The sequence below is a fragment of the Maylandia zebra genome, linkage group LG3 (assembly GCF_041146795.1).
Source record: "Maylandia zebra isolate NMK-2024a linkage group LG3, Mzebra_GT3a, whole genome shotgun sequence".
In the NCBI taxonomy this organism is placed as follows: Eukaryota; Metazoa; Chordata; class Actinopteri; order Cichliformes; family Cichlidae; genus Maylandia; species Maylandia zebra.
This window is the reverse complement of record NC_135169.1, coordinates 40,744,807-40,762,235: the sequence shown is the minus strand read 5'-3', so window position 1 is coordinate 40,762,235 and position 17,429 is coordinate 40,744,807. Positions and strand designations below refer to the sequence as shown.

Sequence of the window (17,429 nt, the reverse complement as noted above, 5' to 3'; positions counted from 1 at the left end):
AATTAGTTGATTCTACAGTGAGTCCAAAGTATACCTGATCAAACACAATAGCCAGAGGCAAGCCTATGAGCAGGGATGCGTGTTGAATATAGTAATTAGATGTGACAATCCATGCGAATTAAAATGCAACGCTCACGAGATTGCAATGTATTCTAAAACAAAGTGCTCAAGAGATCATAATTTAGCTATCCTGTAAGTTGTTAGAACTGTTCTCGTGCTGCAGCTTTAAGGACTGCAAAAGAGGGGCAGGAGAGATTTCATTTTAAACTAAGTGGTGTACTCTGCAAAATCATGAGGAATCACAGCCGTACGCCTGATTCAGCCTACTGATTAACTACAGCATCACACAGAAGAATTGTGTGAGGGGAAAAAAAAATGTGGGGTCAAGTGAACAACGTGCACTTTTGCCAAACCCATATTATCTAAATGAGCGTTACATTTCGCTAAACCATATTTTTAGTGCAGTCAGCCGGTGTGCGTCCAGACAAAATTAATGATTTGTTACAAATAGTTCTGGCCTCGTGCATGTATTCCCACTTTGACCAGAAATGTAATTTACTGCTGCTTCGTGAACCCGCGCTCATCAAGAATGGTCACAAAGTCACGACATCGACAGTGAGCTATCTGAAAACTTTCCTCGCACAGATCCCAAACTTTAGATACAACAAACGCAACTACATTCATATTCTCAAGCCGCTTGTAACTCTTAGCTCTACCCTCATTTATTTCATAGTGAAGTGAATTACCATTGTGATAATAAATAAAGGAAGGGGAAATTGAACACAATTGGAAGCTGCTGCTGTGATTAACAACTCATGTCAACAGCGCTGCTGCAGCGTTCTCCTTATAAGGCTAAGAGAGCAAAATTAAATCACATTAATTGCTCTTTAATCGCACATGTTGCACATTTTTGAAGAACGTGGTTTATTGACAAGGCATTAGAGGTAAAGACTGAAATAATTAGTCAAGCAGAGACCAAGTGGTTTGCAGTTTTTTCGACTTGCAGAGATTGTCAGTACGGAGCTGTTTCAGTGCCACTTAAAAGGTCTCAAGTGCATCCTGACAGGGGGGGAACTGGAAAAGTTTGGGGCGCTTGCATTTGTTGTTGAATGTGTAGGCTGGGGTGAATACATTATGTCCTAGGTGCCATGAAAACAGTGCTAAGCCGCTCTGTGCAATAAATGAAAGTCAAACCTGAAGGGTGAAATTAACAGGTAAAAAGCGGAATGGTTTTTACATAATTTTTCTCGCTCGCTTATTCTACCTGGCTCCGGACTGCAATCTCAAGGACACCCTAAGACAAGGGCACTTCCTGCTTTACAGACCCATACTGTATATTCAACAATGGATCTACACACTAAATGAGATGGAAGGGAGAGAAATGCTGAAGTCACCTTCTAAAGAAGTGCTGAGCACTGGTGCTTGATATAAAAAGACTCCCAATGACAATTTGCACACATTAGCCACTGCCAAGCTATCAGGCCATATGAGTGTGTGTTGCCAAGTATTGGATGAGTATAAAAAGGACATTGGCTCAAAAAGTACCTCAGTGAGCAGATTTCTGCAGAAGACATAAGGCCATTGGACATAAACTCACCCCATTAGCAGATTATATCTATTGATCACTCATACAGAATACGAGCATAAGTGAAATCACATTTTCCTTGTATGACAACAGGGGCCATTAAAGTTTCTAAAGTGTTGCTTCAGTACAGCAATAAATTCAATTTTTTTTGTCATTTTTCACTTGTAACTTAAAAGATTTAGTGACCAGAGTGACAAAAACCCTTTTTTTCCAGGATTTAATTAAATAGACTTGGTGCGGTCTGAACTGACAGAGGCGCCGTTTAGCCAATCAGTTACTCACAAGTGTACTTTAGTTGATGCAACACCGAGGTAGCTGTACAAGGCGACGTTTACAGTGTCTTAGAAAACTAACGTGGTTAGATCTATGGACACGAATTCATTTGTGAGGCATGGGGACCTGCACATGAGGCCAGAAACACTGCCTAAATTTGGCACGCACTTACATGTTGACAGCTGTGTGACACTGGGTTCAGACATCAAAATGAAAAGCCTGTTTGTTTCTCCTGCTCAGCACCTACACAGGATCAGCAGACGTTCAACCGTGTCTTCGCTATCACTTTCATTTATCCGGTTAATGTCAAGCTGTGCACACAGCGCAGGTTTTTTAACAAAGCAACGCTGCAGTGTGCCGGTGTTGCCTGGCATCACATTTAGTTAAGTTAACAGCTTCGCAGCTTTAAGCAAAGTAAGTTTGACAATTTATGTGTAGTAAATCTTGATAGTCATGCACTGGACTAGAGATGTCAAGAAGCTACACACTGTTCTAAAAATAACCAAGAAGTAGCACACATTGGTTGTGAAATGAAGTGTAAATTTAAAAAAACAAACAAATTCCCCATATCGTGAGTTATGGATGCTCTTTTGTGACACTGAAATCACATTTGGCAAATCACAGCTGGCTCCAAAAATACCCGATGAAGGAATCCGAGAAGAAAATAAGCCTTTGTTGCACCGGACTTTCCAAGTAAAGCCATAAAAACATAAACCTTTCCAGTCACATTCTGGCTTTAGTTCTGTGGTTGCTGCACAAGGATTGGATTTGGTCCGACCCCTTTTCTCCCCAAGCGGAACAAGACTTTTCACCCTCGTGGTTGAGGTTATTCTTCGGGGAAAATCCCCCGGGGACATAATAAGGTATATTTGTTGGACATATTTGAGTGGATACAATCCACTCAAAGAGGCTGTCACAGGTCACTTGCTGTGGCAGCAGCACGGGAGTCTGTGTTTTGGTATCCCGTCTTCGCAAAAGATTGTCAATTATGAACGTGCAGGAATTTGGCTCAGGTGGACGTCTTTAACTATTTACACCACTTCTTGTCGTCGTCCTAAAGATGATTTTTGCCCAATTAAGGAAATCCATCTGATCCTCGCTACCCCTCCCAAGATGAGACTAGCAGAAAAGAAAAGAAGCCGCAAAACATCAACCATGTTGAGTGTGACAGTAGTGCTTATTTTTCTCAGCAGTCTGAGCCCAAACCATTTTTCCCACCACACCATAGCATATAATTTGAAGTTGAGGGACACTGATTAAAAAGCTGTTTCAATGCTCCAAAATCCAAAACAAGTGAGAAAGAAGATCAGAGAATTTAGGAGGGTTAGAGTGCTAATCATATTAATCATACAGTGATTTTACTCAATACGAGAGCATTGTTTGGAATCGACTTTGCTAATACATTAGCCTGCCTCGACTCGGTTTTCTAAAAGAACTCTGTGTACACAGTTTAGGAGAAAGGACAGAGAAATTTAAATAAAGTATGTAAAATGAAAAAAGGATGAATAGCAAATAACTATAATTATTAAGAGGCAGACTTGCTCCAGCGCTGCAGGCTTGAGATTGTTCATATGTTTATGGATCTTTTTAAAATTTTGGTTAACTTTGTTTTTGCCTAAACGTGATTTGTGCTAACGCTCTTGATGTTTAAAGAAAGCAAAATAAAACAAGGTTTTATGAAAAAACAACGTTGTTGATTTCGTAACGGTGACCTGTGTGATTTGTTCACGTTTCTCTAGAAACGCTGCGAGAGACGACCTAAATCCCCATCAATAAAATGTTCTGTTCGGCTCCTGTTCCACTGACATATTCATTTTTTTCTCCCTTTGGCACGGAGAGGGAACTGTTAATTATGCTTTTGTTTTCACACAAACAAAATTACTCAACCAAACATAAGAGCTCTTGATTAACAAAAGAAGGCAGCAATTTCATTTTGTGCCAATTCTATGACGGCATCTGTTCCATTCTTCTCTCCCTCCCCTCCGCTCTAATGCTTCACCACTTTCACCCGCATCGCAGTTGATTTCCTTGCTCTATTTACAAGGTACACTTTATACTGTGGTTAAAAAAAAAAGATGCACTTTACAATCCGGCTCCTAAAGAGTGACAGGTTCTGAATCTGAGCCCACCCTTTGCTTTATCAGCTACCTGCAGCTTGGTTGAACAACCTCAATCTTGAACTTGGACATAGTTGCTTAGCTCAACACACCATCCATCATTCTTCCCATTAACTTTGGGCAGAGGTGAAACGTGTCCCCAAATTAACTTTTGATCACTGAACTAGGACATTTGATGGTGTTTTCCTACTTTAGAACCTCTTAAATATTCCTTCAAATCATTTTTCTGCTTTAGGATGCCATGCTAGCAGGTGGCATGAAACAATATTTAACCCTATAACGCCAACTGAATCATATTTGAGAGTTTTTGAGACTTCTACATCAGCCTGATGTTTTTAAGCATGTTTTTAAGCTAAACTGTGAGCAATAAATTGCACAAAAATGCTGCATGTAGCAAAAACGATATGAATTAAAGCTCATATATGAATACTGAATGAATTTTCAGGCAATTTTTTACATTTTTGAGGCTTTGCAGAGTTAAAAAATAAATAAATACTCCACTAATGCCTTAAGATTGCTTTCAGCATATAAATGGGCTGGCACTGCCTTGGGTAGAATACTTGGAATAGTTGAGATGCAAGTGAAAGCGATGACCCCTGACACTGGGAGCATAAAGTAACATTCATGAGTGGCAGGTCCAGCTATTAAAGCAACAAGTCTGAAAAGCACGCAGAGTATAAACATAGATGCGCGCTTCGTCGCAATTCTTAAGAAACTACGAATCGAGACGTCTAAATTCTCCTCGAATGCCCTCAGAGAATTCAGAGCCAGTATTTATCTCGTTGATACATCCCAGTGCTGCTTGGCACATATGTTGTCCAGGCTAAATAAGATTAGGTTTTTTTCACTCTAGAGCTTCCTTTGAGCCTGATTTTCCAAATAAGCCTCCTGGCACCTGCATTGGGCAGATATTGCTTAAGTAATCCAATAATGGAAAACAAAATGCTCAGCACTAGCGTCTAATAGAGCACATGCTGCTGTGTCGAAGGGGGATAATTCTGAAATTCTCCTTCCTGTGTTGCTCTTTAAAGGATTCAGGCTACTGAACTCTGAGTCAACCTTCAAATTGTTTTAAAACATAGCACGTAGCTTTATGATTGTCTAGACTGGAAGAGACTTTTCAAACATGAGAGTCTGGGGTCGTACTTCTGTACGTCCAAAAGCCTTAGATCAGCCGTATGGGAAAATCTTAAGTGGCAAGGGGTTGCTGCTTTCTACTTCAGGTTTGCAAATGCGTCCGTGCAGGACCTGCATGTCAGATCTAATCCTTTTGTATCCAGCAAAGAGCCCGAGGGTTCGTGTTTTCAATGAAAGCCCATGACTCATTTATCTCAAATGAAGATACATTTGCGCGTTTAACATTCAAGATCAGAGAGTGGTGCCTCTCGTTTTGGACGTATACCTGCATGCGCCCGATGTGTGCCAGAGCCTCGTGTTCGGCATTAACGAATCATCTGATGTGAGGTGAAGAAAACCGCACGAGGAATGTCAATTTAACAAAAACAAAACGTGTTTCTGCAGTTGTTCCTTTATGTTTCATTTTGTGCGGTAAAAACAGCTCCTTGGAATCCTGGCTTGGCTCCGGAAAATATGCTTCAGTCTAGTTTATTAGTTGATTCAACAGGTACCGAGCGCGCTAATGAATATTACCGCGAATGTGCCACAGTTGGCTCAAACCGCTAATTTCAATTTGCTGTAATAGAGTTTTAGGAGGAACATTCCCACTCTGACACAAAGTGGCATTAAGTCTCTCCAGCTTGGTGCCTCTAAAAGGTAGTTCAGTAATTTGCTGAACAAATACAGTCTCTTTGAGAAAACTGCTAAAACCCCAGGGCGGACAACGAGGGACCATCGACTATCCACTAAAACTTTTATTTCCCCGCTGTGGCCTAAAGCAGTGAAAAAAGGGAATTGGTTGTGAAATACTATCCTGTGTGTTCTTTAAAACTCCTGCGATGATGAATGTTGGAACGAAATATGGGAGGAGGAAGGTGAAGGCGCAGAAAGCTCTCTTAACCCGAGGTTCACGGCAGTCTGTCTCGGTGAAAAATAGCTTCTTCTCCCCCTTTTGCCCCGCACTGATTGTTTCTTCCATAAATCCCCTTTGAGATTGTGTAATTAATTGAATGCTGCTTATTTGTCATTAAAAATCCTCACCTAATGCCTGAAATTATGAGGAAAGCATTGTAGAGTCGATCTATTAATCACAGGCGACCCCCTCCCCCCCACCCCCACGAGAAAGCCTTCACACGTGAACAATTTCCTCATTCAGAGTGACTTTGGAGAAATAGTTGTAAAACTTTTAAGTCAACATTTTTCTTTCATTAAAGGATTTCATTATGCTCATTTCCAGCTCCAGCTAGATTAGGCTTGCATGATTCACTGTTCAGAATAATCTTAGTTAATCTTTAGCCTCGGAGCTGATCATCTGTTACCTGAGGTCACTTGTTTTAGCTCATCTCGCTTTAAGTCTTGCCTTTTAGTCAGCTTTCTACGGACTGGCTCCTCCAAATCAACAGCAAGAAGGTGAGATCACATGATGCAAAAGCCAAATTACACATATTTCACATTTGCAATCCTGACAAAAACAATACCCAGGTTTCAGCTTTCAGCCTCTCCCTTTAGGAGTCGCCACAGCGGCTCATCTGCCTCTATCTCTTCCTCTGTCACATCAACCCTCTTCACGTCCTCATTCACTACATTTTCTCTGTGGTCTTTCTCTTTCCCTCCTGCCTGGCAGCTCCATCTCCAACTTCCTGTCCTCCTCTGCACATGCCCAAACCATCGCAGCCTTGAGCCTCTAAGAATAAATTATGTTGAGCAATCAAGTTAGAGTATTATTGTTATTAATTTGTCCACAACGCCCTTAAAACACAGCTGGAAGGTTTACACTGACACGAAGTGAGGTCCACAGAGAGAACAGCTTTGGTTTTTACAGTTCGATAGAAAATATTGGGTGGAAAAATGATTTCTTTTTTTAAAAAAAAAGCTTTAAAGTGACCCAACAAAATGTCCCTCCAAGCCTTTTTGTTTTTTTTATGGCCACTGCTGCTGGGGCAGATTGGATCAGCCAAGCAGAGGGCATGCAACAGAGATGTACGCCACTTCTGGCAAGGCGACCCAACTCTCCGTAGGCCCAATGTCATTCATAAACATGACGGATTAGCTGTGATATTCCTCCATTTACAACATAAGCGAAGGGAGTGGGAGGAAGAGAATGAAAGCAGAGAGGGAGTGTTAGTGTCGGATGCCCCTTAGGGGTAGCGCTAAAATGGATGGGTAAAGAGTGAGATGAAAAGGAGAGATGAAGCAGGAAGGGCGGAGAGGGGGCCTTTCTCTACAGGCCTGGCTGGGCAAGCAGCAAGACAGGCAGGAAGCCAAGCACAAAGCTCCATTTACACTCAGATGCCCCCCCACTTCTTTTTTTTTTCGTTGTTGCTTTACAGACTACATGTCAGCTCAGCCAGATGTACTGTTCTGAGTAAAGATCACCTAGGGGCAAGGTAGAGAGGGAGGTTGAGACCTGCTCTACCTTCAATCAAGTCTTTCTTCGTCTTTTGCGTTCGCCCCTGTTTACCGGCTCCATCAGTCTTGATCCAGTTCATCCCGGGCTTTAAATTTGCTTTACGTCGAGGACTCTCTCGATCAGTCTTTTTGCGTCTCCCGCCTCCGCTTATGTCCTTCTCCCGCCCTCTTCAGGATTTTACTTTGCATATTCCATTTGCTGGTTGTTACCCTGAGCAATGATTCCATTTACTCCAGAAAACAGTGTCCCATTTATTTAGTTGGAAAGGAAGAAAGAAAAAAGAAGTATTCTTGTGGATGTCTTCCATCCACATTTTATTTCAACTATTAGTAATCAGCAGAGGAGGGAGCAAACTATTTGACAGTGCTTTCAGCTATTTGCCAAACACAAAGGCAAAATGGATGTCATTTAGTCCCTCTCAACATCATGAGATGCACCTTAGGAAGCCTCTTCTTCTTTTTTTTCCCTTTATTATTTTTTTTTTTTAGCTTTTTCTTAACAGTCCATCAACCCTCATTTGATCCTCCTGAGTGCATTAAGCATTCACAAATAAAGAGGACGTGGAAGGGAATATATAAACAACCGCACGCTACCTTCTCCTTAGAGACGCCTCCATTCTCACCAACGCTCCTGTCACTTTGAAGCTCAGACATCTGTTCCGCTTTTATGTCTCAGGCTTAGTCACTGTATATTTACCCTCTCGCCGCCCACTTGGGATAACTATATGTTTGAAACTTTAAGTTTAATAAAGCATCAACGTTTATCATAAAACAACGTTGCCTTATTCGTCTTATCGGTTCAGGGGCAACTGATAAAGGCCAAAGCCAGAAGCCAAAGCTGGCAGGGGCTCAGGAGAGCATCGGCGACTAGGTGAGGTTTCCTACCAGGCAGCAAAAAAAAGACAGACGGCGAAACCGTGAGACGCTGAGTTGCTTCATTAACCTTCGTGTACTGTACATTGAGAAGCAAAGGCTAGGCTATCTTTAAGGGTTATGCCGTGGTATCGGTAGACTCAGACGAACACTCTGGGAGAAGTATAAAAGGAGTGGTATAAATGTCTGAGGAAGCTGACTTTTATACAAGTTCACTTCCTCCCGAGAAAGGAAAAACCTAGCACCAGCCATTTCAATAATTTATATTTCTAAAAGCTTACTAGCAGGAGAGGGGGGTATAGAGATTATTCATGCTTGCTAACATCCTGCAGAGAGGACCTCTTGGCTCTCAAAGAGCCCTAATGGAAAATGGGGTTGTATCAGGCTTTTCAAATTTAGCAGATAGGCATTCTCCTCCAAAAGTGACTGCGGGAGATGGGTGTCACAGCAGGCGGGTTCTGACATCGTTTTATCACGGATATTGCTATATTGCTTTAAGTTTTGAGATTTGACAGGTGCGCTCAAAGATAATGAAACAGGCAACGACCAAAATATGAGGTTTTATCCCCCTTTGCTTCGAATTAGTCACCGCATTTATTTTTAATATAACACATGTACGGGGAGGGTGCAGCAGCACAAAATTAATTCTTGACGCATCACTTTTCACCAAAGTTGTTTGGTTGTAATTAGCAAGCAACCTTACATGGCTTGAGAAGTTTCTCAAGATCATTAGATGCATTTAGGATGACCCTGCAGGACCAATTAATCTAGTAGAAAATTACTTTTGAGTGCAGCTAAGATCAAAGCTGCTAACATTAGCACCCCTCGACTACCTGGCTCAGACTTATACACTCCTCATTTTATGACCTTGTGTCCCTCCTAGTCTAGCCAAAGGAGTATTCCTGATTAAATATACGTTATGCTCTGCCATATAGTGCAGCGATACCAGCTGCACCCTGTCTTTCAGGCCTTTGGGTAACTTGTGTGTTTGAGGTAGTAGAGAACTCTTGTTTTTCCCAGTGTGCAGCACAAGTAGCAGCAAGTAGCAGCAGCCACTGTGCAATGCATGCTGATAGGGGTAGTTAAGTTACTGCAGACAGCTATAAAGTGTTTCCTAGGGTTTCATTATGACAGATATTGCATTTAAAAGCTAGCCTACAGGTCATGCTAGAATTAATTAGCTGAAAAACGGAGGTTTCTCACAGTCAATGATATTACGTAATGTGCACAAACAGTGATTGTATTTTATCGCGCTCGCGAAGTGACGTTGAAAATGTATGAATTAATATCTGATCTCATGGTCGACATAAATGTTTCTCTAAACATGTAGATGATATAAGAAACGTTAGCATGTTAACAGATTCATATAAGATGGTAAACATCCTCAACAGAATGCCCTCTAAGCAGGGTGTCAGATGCTAGTTTGTATTATGCTCGGTGCTTAAGCTAAACCTTACAAACTTCTACTGAAGAGTCTTAGCACGGTTGCCAAATCTCAGACTACAGCTTGTGAGACATGCTTTTTATCTGCATTATTATGCTCTCACGATGCCCAAACAAGTCTCACACCAAATAGGAGGAAGATTCAAAGGAAGCCCATCATGAAAAGGGTTAGATTAAAAAGCTTTTTTAGCATTTGCCTCACAGCCAAACACATAATTTCAACCCCAGTCCTTTATAGATGTGCCTGAAACGCACAAAGACTTAAATTGTTACCTTAACTCAGTGGTTCCCAAACTTTTTTTTGCTGGGCCCCCCTTTGTTTTACAAGAAAAATGTTGCGCCCCCGGGTGCACGCGCGCATGCACGCACATACACGCACACATCCTCCAACCACACACACCCATATTTTGCTCCATTGCGGTTTATTTCACACCTCAAACATTTAGTAAACAATTAAGCAAATACAAGTAATCTGCAATAAATGACAGGTAGTAATAAAATAAACTACTAACTCTTTTACTAACACCTACACGGGTACTTTTGAAAACGCAGCTGTTTCGTCCACACGTAAACGGCGTTTGGAATCACCGAAAATGGTGATTCCACCAGGGGTTTTTTTGTGCATCATCAAAGGTATGTGCCTTTTCTCACGTCACGCTGTGCGCCACATTATTTTTTACATGAGATGAATTGCAGAATGATAGAGACAAAATACTGTTAATCTGACTATCTTCAGGTTTTATACGCTTACATACACACGCATTTAATGTCCCTCCATTTAGAAAAGCAGAGGCGTCACGATGTGATTATTTTACATGTAGTTGTTTTTTTTCCTGTGTAATAATATTCAACATTGCTATCAATACTTTTTTCAAAAAATGTCTGTCTGTGCAAAATGGGTTTAAAAACATAAACAGCTGTGGGATTTGTCCGTGATTTGGAGAGCCCAGCGCTGCTCCCAACGAAGGGAAAACCAATTCTGCAGGGGGAGACCTACCTCAGCACTTGTGCAGGTGAAACCAAAGGGCAGATATGCTTCACCATATTTTCTAGTCTTTGGCTTAGAATGAAGTTGGTTTGGAAACATATTCAGCGATGCGTCATCTCCTGCTTTGCGTTTCTGTGGGCGCCCCGTGGGGGCGGGCCCCACACTTTGGGAAGGTCTGCCTTAACTCACTGTCTTAGGTCATGTTATAAGTTGCATGAGGTTATATTATATTAGGTTTAAAACTGGAGATCGACCATAGGTCTCTTATTGCAATATATTAGATCTAAAATAAGAAATAGGAGACTGCACTAGAACATCTAATTGATGTGGATTCCTGAAAAAGAAGTGAGTATTAAAGGTCAGCATTGAGTGCTGTTTGATCTGGTTACATTACAATACCTCTCATTTATATTGCATTCAAAATCAAACCAATTTGATAAAGTTTGAGAACTCTATTTGATATTTTTGGAGCCTGATGTATCCAACATTTTGCTGCAGGGATTTTTTAAATTATTCATTTATTTATTTATTTTGAAAAGCCCCGATAACAAAGGGCTTATTGTACATTACTACTGAAGTTTTTCGCGTTGCAAGAAACAGAAACGATTTGTTTTGTTCTACCCCTCAGCCTCCTGGTAGACACACCTGTGGCATCAATTTCCAAATCCTAGGTCAACTTGTTCTCAAGTTATCGAGATTTTCAGACAACGTGACCTTTGACTTTTAGGTCGAGATCACTGAGATTCAGACTCATCTGAGAATTTTAGCAGATGCATCTATGGTATCAACTTGAAGCTCCTACGATGCCTCGTTCTCGAGTTATTGCATTCACAAACGTAGGTGCTTAACCTGTGCCCCCGGCAGGGTGACAACAATACCCCACCAACCTTTTACAGCAGAGGGGTAAAAAGTGTTGGATGGATCAATTCTTTACTCATAAAACTGAAAAACATATAAACATATTACAAGACCTTTGTCGTTATTATGCAAGCATAGAGAAGTTACATTTATTCTGACCTCACATGTTGAGTAAAAATTATGTAAGTTTGAATAACAGACAAATGCTGACACACAAAAAGTGTCATAAAAAGCACTCATACATATTTCTTTTAATAAAATTCTGGAGTTACATCATTAAAAAGGAGACAACAGCACAACAGGAGCGTATATAAAATATATATTTATAATAGTGGCCATAATAATGAGTTATTTACAGACTATGTAATGTAGAAAAAGTAGATGATAGGACTATGCAGGGTTTTATCTTCAATATGAAGCTTTTTCTGCAAATTCCAGTTTGATTTACATTTTTTAGGTTTTCAGCTGTGACACAGAGGCCGTTCTCAGCATTAAATTCAGCACAAAAATGGTGCACTCTGTACTCTGATACTGAATGAGGAAACTGTTCACACAGTAAAATCAATCGTGACCCTATTACGGGCCGGTGGTGCTGCGAGGCCTCTGTGGAGGACAGCGGCATCTACGGCCAGGAAGCAAACACAAAATGTGCATTCCTCATTTGTCTGAATCAATAATTATTAATCTGTGTGGCCGAGTTTCGTTTTATTAAAATAAATACAAAGCCGAAACACGTGCAGAGTTATCTATCACGGTCTGAGTGCAGTCACACAGCGTCTAAGGCACCAGCAGATGTTTTCTCACATGCTACGTGGCTGCAAAAGTCCCAACATCCATCTTGCAAGCAGCACTTTTTGTTTTAAATCATCCTGCATACAATACAGATAATGATCGGCTCTCGTGATTAACCACGCGGTACGTTACAGAGGGGTTTGAGGGATGATCTTTTTTTTCTTCTTCTCCTTCTCTTTTACTTTCCCGTGAAGATCAATTTCGTCGAGGACAGTCAACTCCATCTTTTTAATTACAATAACGAATAACTTGTCATTACGTGCTCCATTTTTGTGACGTATGATGAAGCGAAGTTGAGAAGTAGCATCAAGGCCAAATCCCCAGCAATGTGGCTATTTTATGAAACATCTAATGATGATAATAGACTCTCTGTGACGTTTCCAGCATTGCTAGGAAAAGCTGTTTGTGAGGAAAAAAAATATGCTGCAGACATAATGACTAGTTAGCAACCGCATGAAATGTTGGTGGCCTCTGAAAAGCCAGAGACTGCGAAGAAATGTATATATCTTTCAACGTAGCACTCTTAATTCTTATTCTCATGTATATATCTCATGTATATCTCATGCACATATCTTTCCACGTAGCACTTTTAATTCTTATCCCTACTTTTATTTTTTTCCATGTCTATTTAAGTGCTATTTATGACACTATGTTTGCACTGAAGCACCGCAGCAATTTCCTAATGTTGTAAACCTGCTCAACATTTGGCAATAAACCCCATTCTGATTCTGAAAAGGAGTTTAACAATCTAAGGATGAATCTGCTTTGACTGTGCAAAAAAACACAAAACAGAAAAAGTGTTCGGATAAGTTTCATACTTAAAAACTCTTACAACGAGTCAGCATGTCATCCCAGCACCATTTCCTTGGAGGAAAAGTGTACTTTCCTAACAAAATTGAGTGTTTCCATGCGGTAGCTCAGGTCTCGCCTTCTATAGAGCTCCCGCCAGTAAACCAGAGAATTGCATGGTAGCTGCTACTGCTCCCCCTCCTCTCCTGTTTTTTTCTTTTTTCTTTTTGCAAGCCACTGATCACAAACACGGTAATTTTACAATGGTCACTTGCTTTCTACCGACTGCTACGCTTACTCTGGCGAGACAGCTGACACAGCATTTATCTTCCCGAGCAATTTGAGCATGCAGACCAGTTTTTGTTCATCTTGCACTCTGCACTTGTTAGAAGTGGTGCAAGAGCATACAAATGAAAAATGGCATTTAGGCGGAGGTGTTAAGGTACATTTTAATCCTTATTATGACTCCAAATTTGCTCATTTTTGCTTCACAGGCAGGTTTCTGTCGACCCACGTGCTGTGGATGTCGGCGTATAAAGCCTGGAATATCAATTAGGCAGGTATTGGCGTCTTTTATTAAGAGAGGAGACTGTTTCTTTCCCCCCCATAACAACGACAAAGAGCCCGGAGTATACATTGTCTATGAATAATCACTGATCATGTAGCGGCGCTTTCATTGCATGTGGAAAGATCCGTCTCAGCTACACAGCCCTGCACCATTCCATACAAATGGAAATGATGCATTCTATTTTTCCGTCACAGGAGAGCGGCTTCCCATTTTCCGCTCCCACTGTCAAGTTGTGCACAGCTGCATAAGTTTGCCTGCTTGTGTGCGGGGCACAGGAAATGGTTGTTGACAGCATAATGGGAGTATGAGGATGAAATATAAATCCTTAATCACGCCTGAATTATGAACTGCAGCACTCAAATGTACACATCATTCTGCTGGAAGTGCTGCTAGCAAAGCGTCTAGACACCGTGCGATGTTTTGTCTACATTTTCAGGTGTTTTTCATGTTTACTTTCAGTTAACCGTCTAAGGATGTATACTCGTTGTAGACGCCTCGCCGTGAGCATGTCCACGCTCATGGAGAAGATTAAACATCGCTTTTACTGAAATCGTATGCCGGCCATGACACCCAAAATGTGCTGCTTCTTCATTTTTCAATCTCTTCATGTCATTCTCAATTACGGAGAAAATCGAGACGACCCTAATTCAAAGACATGAATCACGTATGAGTCGGGTCATCTCACAGTTAATCGAAACACAGAACCCCCCCCCTAAAAAAAAGAAAAGGAAAAGAAAGTGCAATAAGTAAAGCCGCACCTCATGCCGGGGCCTGGCGGATTTGACTTGGAACATCATTACGTTTCCGAGTTCGCCTTTCATGCAAATCGCTTCTCTAAAGCTTGGAAGTTCATTACTAATGGCGCTTCCCATCAAGTTGGAGGCCCATTGGAATACTAATATCCCCTGGTATTTGTCACCTCAAGTCCCCTCTTCTCATAACACGGCAATTACAAGAATGTGCTTTTCCTTCATGGAATTAGGCATCGCCCCCTGTGGCGAGCTTCCCACAACAGATGCTTTGCAGTCGTTTCCACAGACCATTGGAGCCTAAATGAACTACATGAACAGTCGCTTTATATGTATTAGGCCTGGTGCAGTAGCACTTATCTTTATTTGCTTATTTATCTCTCCAGGCCTGCATCACACACACTTGTGTGTAACTTCGGTATTTCTCCAGTGAAATAAATTTTTCATCTTGGTGACAGACGAGCGTTCGAAAAAAATCTGCTGAAGTTTATGTCGTGTGGAATGAAACTAGCAGTGCCGTACTGTACGGAGCACTTTTGGAGGTAGGAAGCTTTTTGGGCTTCTAAATCATTTATAGCACACTCTTGAGGTAACGCTGTGCGCTCGCAAGCTCTTCATATAGTACTACGCTTTTACAATACGGCGTGTCGGCACATTTCCACCTTGCACCGAACACAAGTCAGCTCGTCTTTGAGTAGCGTTTGCAACTTGAACACGTGTGCGTGGCACGCTGTGTGTACTTATAATCTGCAATACCAATAAAGGAAAATGTCTTATTACATTTATCACAAGTACATGAAGCTGTGACTGTTATGTGTCCAACTGGTGCAACTGCTCATACTTATCATTAATGTATTCATTTATTATTAGTTTCATGACCTGTGCTCAATCCTCAAACTCACTGTATATTAAACTCCTGTTATTCCACAGCAGCGGGCGTATACTGAAGCGAAATCAACATATTTTTTATATTTTTTTAAATTCCAGATTATCAGCTAAATCCTCACAGAGTCAATATTTCACGTATCTACAAGAAGCAACGTGAAAGAGCACAACTTTATATTTGCACCAAAGCAGAGGTGGAAAAAGCTCGGCACCATTTTTCTATTTTTTTTTCAGCCGTGATAGGCCTCTACTCACCTTCAATACATTGATGGGAAAGGAGAGCGAGCAGAAGAGCAAAATGGAAATGGTAATAAACATGCTAATGCTAGGCCGCGGAGCCGGGAAGAGCAGCTTCTACCCATCCCTCAGCTATCTATTTGTGTGTGTGTGTGTGTGTGTGTGTGTGTGTGTGTGTGCGTGAAGGGAAAATACAGAGATAGAGGCAGAGCGAGAGTGAAAGGGAAGGGGAAATGCACAATATTGCATGTGAGTGAGAGCGTGCACACGCGTCACACACACTCACTTTGTGCTCCAGAGTAAACAGGAGAAAGCTGCATTTGAACGTGCCACCTTTCTCTTTCAATCGGCCTCTGGAGACAGTGCAAAGGGCCTTTTGTTGGCTCACTGGTGAGATAAGAAGCGAGTGGAGGGAGGAAGGGCTGGGTGTGTGTGTGCGTGTGTGTGTGTGTGTGTGTGTGTGTGTGTGTAGGGGGGTGCTTCAGAGACTCGCAGTGCCAGCTTTTTTTCTATAGGATGGAAGCACCCCTCTCAATAGGAACTCATTTGCCATGTTGTGTAATTGTGGCACATAATGGAGCGCACCTCATTCAAGCAGCCCAAGGCTTTTTCTTTTTTTCCCTTCTAAAGCCATTTTCTCCATTCACAGTCAAACAAGTCATGTTTTAGAGAGATATTACGCAGCCTTTTGAGCTCAGGGCCACCACATATTTGCCTCTGAATGGGATGTTATGTGTAATCAAGATAAAATTTTGTTCACTGCTCCTTATAAAAGAGGCACTGTCATCGCAACTCGATATTTGTCATCCGGCTTTTACCCGCACCGCTCGCTGAAAGTAAACAAAGTGGCTGACCTTTCCTGCCCGGGTTGCTATGCACGTTCGTGTAGAGGGGTGTGCACAGCGTGTTAACAGCCACTGGTCCGCTGGAAGGCGCTGACTTTGAGCCAACCTGCCGCCGCAACGCCGCCCGGAACAATATACAGCGGTTAATCGCGTGAGAACGCGCCGCTTTGTTTTCTGCACGGTCAAATGAATATCAAAGCTGGAGTGCAGGAGATGAAAAATGACTGATTTGAAAATTATTGCTGAGCTTTTCCATTAAACCACTGCAGGCTAGGAATAGATGGCTATTTGCATAATTTAACTGGCATCTTAATTATTGTGTCAGAAATCTGTATGCAAATGACTTAAGTCACTTAGAAACAGAAACTTAGTTGGCTAAATGGCTAATGGACTAAATCTTATCAAGTTAGAATGCACAACGTGAGTGTAACCGAAGTCTGAAAGTGGGCTTGACTGTGCAGAGTGACGGTGAAAATAAAGGAAAATTTAAAAAAAAGAAGGAAAGACATCAAACAGATAAATTCAAGCTTACCTGGGTTAGTTGGAAGAAAAGGGTGCATTAGTAGTGTGTGTATGTGTGTGTGTGTGTGTAGTAGGGAGGGTTGGTGGTGGCTTTTTCTTTGTTTGTCGGGCTGTTGAGAGGGACCTACCACGTAAAACAGTGAGTCTGGTGGTAGCGCTCGTCTCTCCAACACTGTTGGAGGCGACGCATTCGTATATGGCTTCGTCTCGGGGCGTGCGCAACGGCTGAATTCTCAGCACTGAACCAGAGCCATCGTCGAACTCAATCACCTGCAGGTGCGAGAGACAGGATATGTTAAAGGAGATTTTTTTGTTCACAATGGGTGAGGGACCTTCTGCAGAAAAAACAGAGAAAAAACAACAAAACAAAAGAAAAACAA

General features: G+C 41.6%; 1 protein-coding gene and 1 long non-coding RNA gene across 32 annotated transcripts in view; one reads left to right on the top strand and one right to left on the bottom strand.

The window, feature by feature from the left end:
- The window catches only part of ptprda (protein tyrosine phosphatase receptor type Da), a 416,134-nt gene that overhangs the window by 56,335 nt on the left and 342,370 nt on the right, over positions 1-17,429 (bottom strand). For all 31 annotated transcript variants that reach the window (XM_012919961.3, XM_076881859.1, XM_076881856.1 and 28 more), the window contains one exon: positions 17,178-17,319. In XM_012919961.3, the coding sequence (XP_012775415.3) occupies positions 17,178-17,319 (142 nt within the window). The remainder of the gene's footprint in view (positions 1-17,177; positions 17,320-17,429) is intronic.
- LOC143416534 (uncharacterized) overlaps positions 1-17,429 on the top strand; it is a 43,645-nt gene that overhangs the window by 9,292 nt on the left and 16,924 nt on the right. The window lies entirely within an intron of this gene.